General features: G+C 35.5%; 1 protein-coding gene across 1 annotated transcript in view; it reads left to right on the top strand.

Moving 5' to 3' along the window:
* SMCHD1 (structural maintenance of chromosomes flexible hinge domain containing 1) overlaps positions 1-11536 on the top strand; it is a 152596-nt gene extending 141060 nt beyond the window's left edge. The window contains exon 48 of the mRNA XM_053664170.1: positions 8195-11536. Within this exon, the coding sequence (XP_053520145.1) occupies positions 8195-8219 (25 nt within the window). The 3' untranslated portion in view covers positions 8220-11536. The remainder of the gene's footprint in view (positions 1-8194) is intronic.
* The last annotated feature ends 1699 nt before the right edge of the window (positions 11537-13235 follow it).

Here is a 13235-nt window from a genome sequence, read left to right as displayed (position 1 = left end):
ACTACAGATATCACTGATTTCAACCTAGTTCATTAAGATTTTGTTAGTAATTCAGAGGTGGAATGGGCTAAAGTTGTTTATCATTAATTTGTTGGTAGTAGTACCATTATTTACAAAGTCATACATTATATACAATAAGTCAAATGGTAAAGATTGTACTGTAATGTGAGCCACACATGTGATTTGAAATTTTCTAGGAGCCATATTAAAAAGAAACAGATTAATTTTAATAATAGATTTTATTGAATCCAGTCTATAAACTACCCATTGTAACATGTTATCATTGTAACAGTGTACAAAGTTATCATTGTAACATGTAAACAGCGTGAAAAATTATTAATGAGGTGTTTTAAATTCTTTTTTTCATACAAAGTCGTCAGCATTCTGAAGCTAGCACACCTCTATTAGGACCAGCTGTGTTGCAAATACTCTGCAGCCACATATGGCTAACGGTTACCATGTTGAATAGCATAGGCATAGAAAGAGCTTTATGATGATAAAGTCATGTGTCGTATCCATCTTCACCTTATTCCATTACCTAGAGGCAACCTTTGTTTTAAATGTTTAGTTTTTGTTATTTTGCTGTTGCCTCCATTTTTTTCTTTTTTTTTCCTTTTTCTCCATTTTTTAAATATACTTAGGTCTGTCTTATCAGTTTTTAGACAGTACAGCTCACCCAACTCCCTGATGTGGAGGTTTGTCTTACCTGGTCTACCTAATGATTTTTGGACTGAATTGTTCTGAAATATTTTAGATTTATTTCTCTATCATGATTATTTCATGATCTTCTACCCTGCAACCACAACCAAGTCATCCATGTTTTTTTTTCAAATGTAGAGAACAGTAAACCACACAACATTATTATGGCCCTGTAAACAGTACTGGGCAAAGTTGTGTGCTAGGATTACATGTTTTTCTCTATAAAATTCTAGCATGAGGATCAAATAAATCTTGCACATTGTATCAGTTCTTAAAATCATGTTAAATTTTAATCCAATTCTTATTTGGACTATTTCTTGGATGTTGTTTGGACTGTTTCTTGGATGTTATTTTTTTTTTCTGGAGTTTCTAATTTTCTTCCTTCCTTTTTTCTTTCACTGTCTTGATCACATACTCTTCCTCCTGCTCCAGAGACTGCTATCTGTGTAGGCCTCCTGGGTCTTCCTTGGCTACGCTCTTGGGTTTAATCCTCCGTGTCTTGGATGCCTTGCCTTTCTCTTAAAACTTTCTTAGAAAAAGTGTATACAAAGAAATTTGGAGCTCTTGCTTGTCTAAAAATGTCTTCATTCTGCCATTACATTTGATTGAAGTTTTCTGGTAATAATAGGATAGAAACAAGGCTAGAATATACTAAAGGAGGAAGGACTGGGAAACAGTCTAGAGACAATGGCAAGAGACAAAAGGGGGATTGGAGCAAGATGGAAACAGAGAGGAAACCAACAGCCTAGAGTGTTCAAACCAAAACTTTGAAAGCTTTGGTGATGTTTCCAGAGAACATCACAGAGTTAGATAACAAGGATAATTAGTTAATTAAATGGTAGTATATTGACTTTAGGTATAGTTGGTAGCACTCTAGAGGCTTGTCTAATGCTGCCATCTAGGGAGATAGTAACCTGATAGTTGGTTCTCCAGCCCCACACTTAAAACAAAACCTGCTGACCCACTGACCCTGCTCTGACCTGTCCCACTTAAATTTCCACTCAGAAAGGAGACTTGATGGGAAAATAATTCTGTTTTTTCAAGAGAAGAATAAATCCAAGCCAGCAGCACTGTCCTGTTTTAAATATAATCATACAGCCCTGGCTGGTGTAGCTCAGGGGATTGAGTGTGGCCTGTAAACCAAAGGGTCTCTGGTTCAATTCCCAGTCAGGGCACATGCCTGGGTTGCAGGCCAGGTCACCAGTAGGGGGTGCACAAGAGGCAACCACACCTTGATGTTTCTTTCTCTTTCCCTTCTCCTCTCTCTAAAAAGAAATAAAATCTTTTAAAAATAAAAAATAAATAATTTAATCATACAACCAAGAATCACCATGTATACATGCATATGAGAAAAAAAATCCAAGATAAATAGTAAAACCAACCCTGAAGATAATTCAGTAAAACTTTTTAAATTTTGTAATTTTTAATGAGATTGCAGAAGGAGTTATATTTACAAAATTCGGAGAGTATTATAAGAAAGATACAGGTGGAATGAGGTTATAGATTCAGCAAATGGTATTTCAACAAATACCATTGTTGAAATAAAATATTCAGAGGACTAAGGACCCTGGCCATGTAGCTCATTCAGTCAGAGTTCGTCCCCATATGCCAGGGTTTTGGGTTTTATCTCTGGTTAGGGCACATACAAGAATCAACCAATGAGTGCATAAATAAGAGGAACAACATATCAATGTTTCTCTCTCTCAAATCAGTAAATAACATTTTTTTAAAAAAGATCATTGGCCCTGTATGGGGATTAGGGAAATCAAGGAACTAAAAAAGAAACTTTCTAGAAAAATCATGTGAAGACAAAGATGGAGACATAGAGAACCAGTTCAGACTGTTAGGAATATTAGAAAGAGGAAAATGCAGAAGAAAAATACATAGAAGAGAGTTTTCCAGGGATGAAAAACTCAAACTCTCCAGGAGAGTTTTTCATGAATGAAAGGGCACAGTGACTGACAAAAGAGGCATCTATAAAGAGAATTCTTAGTAAAATTTTAGAGTATTAAGGAAAGGTAGAAGAGTGTAAATTTTTTCAGAGAGTCAAAGGGGGAACCATATTGACAGTGCAGATTTTGACACACCGAAAACTCAGCTCTTGTTATTTAGCTTTGTGTTGACAGTGTTGGAAGTTTTAGATTAAAAGTTTGGTATACTCTAGCCTGTGGCTCCCTCCCCTTTTGCATGTTGTTTATCTGTGGGAAATTTAAAATCACTTTAAATTTCTTAAGTTTCTATATAAAATTTAACTTTCTGTTTAATTGGTAATGTCCTCATATACAATCTTGGTCTGTACTTCATAAAGTTTAAAAAAAAATTTGGAGTACACTTTATGACTTGGCAAAATGTGTATGACACGTAACATTAAATAATGAAGAAGAATATAAAACTGTTCATGGCATGATCTAAATCCTCTTTAAAAATCACATACACACATGCACACACACAAGACTGGAAGAACACATATAGGTAGTGGAAATATAAGTAATTTAAAATTTCTTCTGCATACCTAAATAAATTTTTTTCCAAAAATATCTTTATTATATAATATCATTTACAGTTATATCATTGTAACAATTTTTTAAATTTTTTTGCATTTTTTATTCAGTTACAGTTGTCCTGCCTTTTCCCCCACTGTTATCCCCATCCCTCCACCACTCTCACCATCAGTACCCTCCATTGTCTGTGCCCATGAGTCCTCCGATAGAGCTCCTTGGCTTGTCCCTTCCCCTTCTTTCCCCTCATCCCCCCACCCCTGCCCCTCTGGCCAGTTCGTTCTTTACTTCCAAGCCTGTAGTTATATTTTGCTCATTTGCTTTTTTTTATTGATTAGGTTCCCCTTATAGGTGAGATCATAAGGTATTTGTCTTTCACTACCTGGTTTAATTCACTTACCATAACACTCTCCAGTTCCATCCATGCTGTTGTGAAGGGTAGGAGTTCCTTCCTTCTTTCTGTTGTGTAGTATTGCATTGTGTATGTTTGCCACAGTTTTTTGATCCACTCATTTACTGATGGGCACTTAGGCTGTTTCCAGCACTTGACTATTATTGTAAATAACACTGCTGTGAACATTGCGGTGCATAGATTCTTTTGAATTGGTGTTTCAAGATTCTTAGGGTATAATCCTAGCAGTGGGATCGCTGGATTGAAAGGCAGTTCTATCTTTAGTTTTTTTAGGAAATTCCATACTGTTTTCCACAGTGGCTGCACCAGTCTGTGTTCCCACTAACAGTGCACTAGGGTTCCCTTTTCTCCACAACTTTGCCAACACCTGTTTGTTGATTTATTAACAGTGGCCATTCTGACTGGTGTGAAGTGATATCTCATTGTGGTTTTAATTTTCATCTCTGTAATGGCCAGTGATGCTGAGCATTTTTGTGTGTGTGTGTCTGTGGACCCTCTGGATGTCCTCCTTGGAGGACCATCTGTTCAGGTCCTTTGTCCTATCATTGGCAAATATGTTTTCCCATTCGGTTGGTTCCCTTTCCATTTTGTTGATGTTTCCTATAGCCCCATTTGTTTATTCTTTCCTGTATATTGTTTTTGTTTTTGTTTTTTTAGGTTCAGTTGTTGATAGTTGTGAGTTCTCATTTTATTGTTCATATTTTTTGTCTTCATTTTCTTAGATAAGTTTGTTTAACATTTCATAGAATAAGGGCTTGGTGATGAACTCCTTTAACTTCACCATATCCGGGAAGCACTTTATCTGCCCTTCCATTCTAAATGATAGCTTTGCTGAATAGAGTAATCTTGGGTATAGGTCCTTGCCTTTCATGACTTGGAATACTTCTTTCCAGTCCCTTCTTACCTGCAAGGTTTCTTTTGAGAAATCCGCTGGCAGTCTTATGGGAACTCCTTTGTAGGTAACTCTCTCCTTTCCTCTTTCTGCTTCTCGGAGTCTCTCCTTATTTTTCATCTTGGGTAATTTAATTATGATGGGCCTTGGTGTGTGCTTCCTTGGGTCCAATTTCCTTTGTACTCTCTGATCTCCTTGGTCTTCCTGGAAGTCTATTTCCTTTGCCAGATTGAGGAAGTTCTCCATTTTTTCAAATAAGTTTTCCATTCCTTGCTCTTACTCTTTTCCTTCTGGCACCCCTGTGATTTGAATGTAGAACATTTAAAGTTGTCCCAGAGGCCCTGTGCTGGCTTGTGAACCAAAGGGTCACCGGTTCAATTCTCAGTCAGGGCACATGCCTGGGTTGTGGGCCAGGTCCCCAGTAGGAACCATGCCAGAGACAACCGTACATTGATGTATCTCTCTCTCTCTCTCTCTCTTTCTCCCTCCTTTCCCCTCTCTAAAAATAAATAAATAAAATCTTTTAAAAAATAAAATAAAGTCCCAGAGGTTCCTCAGCCTCTCCTCATTTTTTTGAATTCTTGTTTTTTCATTCTGTTCTGATTGAATGTTTATTTCTCCCTTCACCTCCAAATTATTGATTTGAGTCCCAGTTTCCTTCTCTTCACTGTTGGTTCCCTATACATTTTTCTTTATTTAACTTTGCATACCCTGTACTTTTTCCTCTAATTTGTGACCATCCTCAACCATTTCTGTGAGTATCTTGATTACCAGTGTTTTGAACTCTGCATCTGGTAGGTTGGCTATCTCTTCATCACTTAGTTCTATTTTTTCTGGAGCTTTGATCCATTCTTTCACTTGAGCCATATGTTTTTTTGTCTCGGTGAGCCACTTATGTAGTAAGGGGTGGAGTCTTAGGTATTGGCCTGGGTGGGGCAACCCACATTGCTGTGTTGTGATACTATATATGGGGGATGAGTGTGAGAGGGAACAATGCTGCTTGCTCAGCTCTTGGTAGGCTCTCAGTTACTTCCTGTGCTACCCACCAGCAAATTAGGCCCTTCTGGTGCTGCTTCCCAGGGGGTGGTTTTGTGTACATTCTAGGACCTGGTGGGTCTCTCCAAAGAATTCTTTTGTGAGACTGGGAGTTTCTCCTGCACCCTCAACCCCCACAGGTTTTTTTCATTTAGAGGTTTTGAGGCTTTATTTCCCTGCCCTGGAACCCTGGATTGCGTGGTCTGTCTCACTCCCCAGTTGTGCCTCCCAGTTTATTCCCACACAAATATGGGATTGCCCAGTCCACCAGCTGCTGCCTCGCTCACCCTGATCCTTCAGCTACTGCCTTGCCACGCATCCTCTCCCACCTGCTTCCTGTCTCTGCCCCTCCTGCCAGTCTGGATGAATGTTTTTTCTTTAACTCCTTGGTTGTTAGACTTCATACAGTTCAATTTCTGGCAGTTCTGGTTATTTTTTGTTTTTAAATTTGTGTTTGCACTTCTTTCAGTTGTGCAAGGAGGCAAAGTGTATCTGCCTACGCCTCCATCTTGGCCAGTTGTGTCCCTTCATTGTCTTTAAGCAGTCCCTTTAGTGTCTTGCAATGCTAGTTTGGTGGAAGTGTCTTTTAACCTTCTTTAGTCTGGGAAAGTTCTTATTTCACCTCCCATTTTAAATGACAGCCCTGTGGGTAGAGTAGTCTTGGTTGCAGGCCTTTGCTTGTCATTACTTGGAATAATTCTTGCCATTCCCTTCTGGCTCATAGTGTTTCTGTTGAGAAATCAGCTGTTAGCCTTATCAGAACTTCTTCCTATGTTACTATTTGTTTCTCCCTTGCCACCTTTAAGACTCTCTCTTTGGCTTTAAAAGTTGGCATTTTGATTTTGATGTGTCTTGGAGGGGGCCTCTTTAGATTTATCCTTATTGGGATCCTCTGTGCTTCCTGAACTTGCGTGGTTTTTCCCCTCTCCAAGTTAAGAAGTTTTCTGTTATTATTTTTTCAAACAGGTTTTCTATCCCTTGCTCCTTTTCTTCTCCTGGTATTTCCTATAATGCGAATGTTGTTACATTTCATGTTGCCCTGAAGTTCCTTTAAACTGTCCTCATACTTTTTGAGTCTTTTTTTCATTTTGTTGCCCTACCTGGGTATTTCTTCCTACCTTGTCTTCCAGCTCACTGATTCGGTCCTCTGCTTCATCCGTCCTGCTCGTAATTCCTTCTGGCATATTTTTTATTTCAGATAATGTATTCTTTGTTTCTTCCTGCTTCTTTATAGTTTCTCTTTCCTTTTTCATGCTGTTGTAGTTCCTACTCAGTTCCTTGTAGTTATCACTGAGTTCATTGAGCATCCTTATAACCATTTTTTTTTTAATTTCTATGTCCGATGGAGTGCTTGCCTCAATTTCATTTAGCTCTTTTATTGGGAATTCTTCCATTCTTTTTGATTGGGGTTTTTTCTTTGTCTCCTCATTTTAAGTGACTCTCTTTGTTTCTGTATCTCAGGATTCTCTGCTTTGCCGGCCTGTCTTTGTGGGTTGGCCTTCTGTGGTAGGAATTCTTTGGGACTCAGTGGTACAGTCTTTCTGATCTCCTTGTCTGGATGCTCTAGGGTTGCCCTTTTTTCTGTTTGTGTGGGCTCTCGTGTACTTGGGTATACTCCATAAATTTTGAACTGATCTCAGTATCTCTCAAAAACATTTGAAATTAAAGTATTTAGTGTTGAAATAGTGGTATATTTTATCCATACAATCAGGAACAAACTTAATAGTAGGAAAGAGCAACATAATGTATATGTTCACATGTTTTTATTTATATTTGCATATGTATATTACATACTTACATATTTATCATCCCCTTTTATAGAGATTATATACCATATTTCATTAACTCTAAGGTGTCAGTAATATAAATTATTTCATGAACATTAAAGAAAAACACTACAAATTAATTCATTAGGTTAAAAGGTAGATTTCAGAGATGTTAAATATGGAAAAACATGTGGATCTTAGGGTCAAAAAAATATATTTAACAATATATGATATTACACAATAGACTTATTTTCTTTAATAGAGAGTTCAGTTTTCTAATTCAGTTTTCACTCATAAAGATCACAAATTAGCTCTTTACCAGAAATGTGTATCTTCCATCTGGAGATGCTAGTTCAAGGAACTATCATTAGAAAATAAAGTATTTAGGTTTTACTTTAACAAAAATACCTGTGTGTGTGTCTGTGTGTGTGTATATATACCCCCAAGGTATTCGCTGTATTCATCTCTGCATAAATGGAGCAGTAAATATCTTTAAGTGGTTTTTTTTCTTTTGCAACACTTTCGTAATAAGCATTATAAGTGTAGTTAATTTTTAAAGCTGTAATTTCATTTCAGGAAAATGGGGGGAAAGTAAGGAAAATCTTCAGACTTCGGGTCTGAGAAATAACCATTGTAAAGAAATGTGGTACAAATTACCCCTTTTTCTGTATATGTTTACTACTGTTATTTTGAGGCTTTTCTACTTTTTTTTGGCATACATGTCGAAGTGATTATGTACAAGGATTTAATTAAATATGTTTATACTGGGAATTATTGTAATTAATAGAACATAGTTGCATTGCATATTTAACCATGCAGGTCTAATGAAGGAGTTTGGGAAAGGAAAATTTTGACATATGTAATTTATTCATTTTTTTCCCATTATGACCAGGACTATAACCAAAACAAATGTGTGAAAGGTGACAGAGAAGAGGGGACCTTTGGTGTCAGTAAGAATGCCCTGCCTTCTGCAGCTCTTTCAGAAGACCAAGAAGGTGACTTACCAAACTGTATATTTCTGGGGACAGTACAAGAATCTGGGGCATTCATTTCCATGTCTGTCTAGAGAAGACTGGAAGCAACCATTCAGTTTTATGAATCTCACTGGACAATATGGATTTGTTGTAATTATTCCAGCCAGCATGCCCTGTGGTTGTCATTACCATGCAGATGTGTCAGAGGAACATGTACGAACATGGCAGTGACTGCACTACTGGCACATAGCATTTATTAATCCTGAAGAGAAGTATTGTACTATTTTTCAATATGATCACTATAGACATGCTAGAACTCTTTCTTGGAAACAAACCTTTCTTGGAAACAAACCTTTTTATTACTTTTGTGTGAATTTATTTAACAAAACTGTTTTGTCTGTTATGTCTAAGGGTGGTTCCAGAGGTTAGGTATTTAATTTTAAATATGTGAGGAAACTCTTAATGAAAAGAATTCAAAATAAAAGTAGTCCAGAAAGCACAGGAATCTGGGAATTCAGATGTTAAAATATGTAAAAAAAAAAATATTCATGAGTGAATTTGTGACAGCAGTAACATTTTAAATTTCTAATGACTTACCCTGTATGTATATAAAATATGCCTCAGCGTCCATTTTTATAAGTGTCGTTTGACTATTAATACTAGATTATATAGTCTCAGCCTTAATTCTATATTTGCATTATTTTGTAATTTTTTATTGCTATTTTTAAAGGGTTAAAGAACTTGTACACTTCTACATTAATGCAATAAGGGCCTGCTGGGAAGTTGCCTCAGACACATTTGAACTGTGTATTAAAGCTCACATGTCAACATATATGTCTTTGTGTAAGGTCAGTCATATCGGTCTGGGAAATTACTTGGTAAGAAAATACTTTTGGTACAGTTTTGTGTCCCAGGATATGTGTATGTTTTAAAATCTTTCTAAATACACAGTGAAGTTAATAAAGAGGATTAGCTTTTTTTTCTAATTTAATAGATTTTTCCCATTGAAAGCTTCATAACAGTTATTATCTTGTAAAGAACTATTACACTGATAAACCTGTCTTTATAATTGGAAGTCATTTAACTGTTTTTGCTGAAAAAAGAAATAAAATGGCAATAATAGAATTAGCTAAAGAAGATTGGGTTTCTTTTAAGCGAAATTTATTATTGTTCTTAAATACTAGTGTAAATAGATCAAAGTCCTATCTTCTATAATTATTACACTTTCGACTCTTTGACATGTTTATTTACAATTATTTTAAATGGGTAGGATTAATTCAATTATTTTCAGTATATAATTTTCATCTAATTTTTACTAAAAATTTGGACTTTGTATTATTTTTATACTGTTAAAATAACTTTTCAGTTATATCTGCTAAACATTTTCATGGCATCATCTCTTCACATTCATGCTTATGGAATTATATTTATAAAATTACTTTTATACATGTTAATTTAAGAGTTTTATTTTGCATGCCTGTTGAATACTTAGTACCTGTTTTGACTTGCAAAAGAAGATACCATTCCTAGGTATCCATGAGGAATTGGTTACAGGACTTCCTGCCGATACCATAATTCATGACCACTCAAGTTCTTTATATAAAATGGCATAGTATTTGCATATAACGTACACACATCCTCCCATATACTTTAAACCTCTAGATTACATATAATACTTAGTACAATGTAAGAGCTATGTAAGTAGTTCTTGTATTGTTTAGTGAATAATAGCAAGAAAAAAATGTTGGTACATTTCAATACAGATGCAACCATCATAGGACTAACAACATGTCAACAACAAAATAACTTTTAAATAGACTTAAAAAATGTTATTAGATATAAAGAGGGACATTTTATAATGATAAAGGGGTCAATCTGTCACAAAAGTATAAACATAAGCATGTGCACCTAATAACAGAGAACCAAGAAACATGAAACACAAACTGACAGAAATGAAGACTATTCATTCAACAATGGTAGTTAGAGAGACTATACCCCATTTTCTTTTTTCTTTATTTTTTTTTATTTTTCAATTACAGTTATTATACAATAGTATATTTCAGTACTGTATTAGCTTAATATGTGCAACATAGTTATTGGGCATTTATATAACTTACAAGTGATCCATTTTTTTTGCATGTATCTGTCCAGTTTTCCCGACACTATTTATTGAAGATACTGTCTTTATTCCATTGTATATTCTTTTGTCAGTGATTAATTGACCATATAGATATGGGTTTATTTTTGAACTCTTTATTCTGTTACATTGATCTATATGTATCAGTTTTTATGCCAATATGCTGTTTTGATTACCATAGCTTTGTAATGTGGGTTGACATCAGGTAGCATGATACCTCCAACTTTTTCTTTCTCAAGATTGCTATAGCTACTCGGGGTGAGGGAAAGGGGAGTTGCTTTCGTATAAATTTTAGGATTATTTGTTTTAGTTCTGTGAAAGATGTCATTGGTATTTGGATAGGTATGGCATTGAATCTGTAGTTTGCTTTGAGTAACACGGACATTTTAATGATGTTAATTATTCCTGTCCATGAGCACCATATCGCCTTCCATTTATTTGTATCTTTATTTTTCTTCAGTGTCTAATAGTTTTCTGAGTACAGGTCCTTTACTTTCTTGGATAAATCTATTCCTAGGTATTTTATTCTTTTTGATGCAATTATAAATGGGTTTTTAATAAATTTCTCTTTCTGATAGTTCTTTATATATAAAAATGCAGTCAATTTCTGAATATTAATTTGGTATTCTGCCAATTTACTGAGTTCGTTTATTTTTTTTCATGGAATCTTTAGGGTTCTTTTTATATAGTATCATGTCATCTGCAAATAACAGTTTGACTTCTTCATTTCCTATTAGGATGCCTTTTTTCCTCCTTATCTGATCTCTGTGGCTAGGATATCCAATACTATGTTGAATAAATGTGGTAAAATAGACATCCTTGTCTTGTTTCTGATCCCCCCCCCAAATTTTTCTTTCAGCTTTTCACCATTAAGTATATATGATGTTAGCTTTGGGTTGGTCATGTATGACCTTCATTATGTTGAGGTATGTTCTATCACCATTTTGCCAAGAGTTTTTTTAATCAGAAATGGATGTTGGATTTTCTCAAAAGCTTTTCTGCATCTGCTGATATAATCATATTATTTTTATGCTTCCTTTTGGTAATGTGGTGTATCATGTTAATTGATTGGTGGACATTGACCCAACTTTGCATGCAAAGAATAAATTCCACTTGATCATGGTGTATGATCTTCTTTAATGTATACTGAATTCATTTTTCTAATACCTTATTGAGGATTTTTGCATCTATTTGCATCAGGAATATTGGCCTATGATTTTCTTTTTTGTAGTGTCTTTGTCTGGTTTTGGTATTGAGTATACCCCATTCTTAACAATGGAACAATTAGACCAACTAATAGATGAGACCAAGAACACAATAAAAGACACTATATAAGCCAAGTAGACTTCACAAACATAAAAGATTTCATCCAACTGCATTATACATTCTTTTTTTTTTAAGATTTTATTTATTTTTAGGGAGAGGGGAAGGGAGGGAGAAAAGGAAAGAAACATCAATCTGTTTGCCACTTGCACACCCCCAGCTGGGACCAAGTCTGAGACTCAGGCATGTACCCTGACCCAGAATCAAACTGACAACCTTTGGATACACAGGCCAGTGCTCAGTCAGCTGAGACACACCAGCCAGGACCAATATCTTACATTCTTAAGCATACATGGAACGTTCTCCAGGAAAGACCATAGACTAGGCTATAAAACAAAAAAAATTAAGAAGATAGAAATAATATAAAGTAGGTTCTCTGGTTGAAAGGCAATCAAATTTTAAGTAACAGGGAAACAAATACGTGGAAATTGCCCTGGCCGGTGTAGCTCAGTGGATTGAGCCTGGGCCTGCAAACCAAAGGATCGAGGTTCGATTCCCAGTCAGGGCACATGCCTGGGTTGCAGGCCAGTTCCCTGCAGGGGACACATGAGAGGCAACCATACATTGATATTTCTCTCCCTCTCTGTTTTCCTTCCCCTCTAAAGATAAATAAAATCTTTAAAAAATATGTAGAAATTAAACAGAGTACTTCTAGATAGCCAATGGATCATAGTAGAAATCAAAAGGAATTCAGAAAATACTTTGAGATGAGTGAAAAGAAACCACACCAGAAGTTACAGGATGCATTTCTTAGAGCCGTGCTTAGCAGGAAACTTAGTAAAGATAAATAACCACATTAAGAAAGGAAAGATCTCAAGTCAGTAACCTAATCTTTTACCTTAAGACATTGGAAAGCTAGAAAATTAAACCTAAACTAAGCAGAGGAAAGAAAATAAACTTTAGTGTGCAAATGAATGCAATAAAATAGAGACTAGAAATACAACAGAGGAAAGCAATGAAACCAAAACTTTTTTTTGAAGCTCATAATATCGAAAAACCTGTAGCTAGTTTGACCAAGAAAAAAAAGAGAACATATTAGGGTGGTGAATATACTAGAATCAGAAATGAAAGCGGTACATTCCTGGTGACCTTACATAAGTAGAAAGGATTATAAAGGAATACAGTGAATGTATGTGAACAAATTAGACAACTTAGCTGAAGGGGACAGGTTCCTAGAGAGACACAAACTGCTGGAACTGACTAAAGAAATAGACATATAGCAAGTGAAGGTTTTGAACCAGTAAATTAAAGAGAAAAAAAAGGAAAAGTGCCCCCAAAGAAAAGCCCAGGCCTTGAAGATTTTACCACTGAATTCTACCAGACATTTAAAAAATAGATACCAGTTCTTCACAAATTACAAAAAAATTGGAGAGAATACTTCCCATCTCATTCTATGATGTCAGTAGTACCCTGATAACCAAAACTGAAGACATCATAAGAAAACTACAGAACAATATCTCTATGAATGTGGATGCAAAAATGTTAGCAAACAAATCTAA

This window comes from Artibeus jamaicensis, unplaced genomic scaffold, assembly GCF_021234435.1.
Source record: "Artibeus jamaicensis isolate MK-2021 breed Jamaican fruit bat unplaced genomic scaffold, CSHL_Jam_final contig_354, whole genome shotgun sequence".
In the NCBI taxonomy this organism is placed as follows: Eukaryota; Metazoa; Chordata; class Mammalia; order Chiroptera; family Phyllostomidae; genus Artibeus; species Artibeus jamaicensis.
This window is presented reverse-complemented; position numbering and strand designations above follow the sequence as displayed.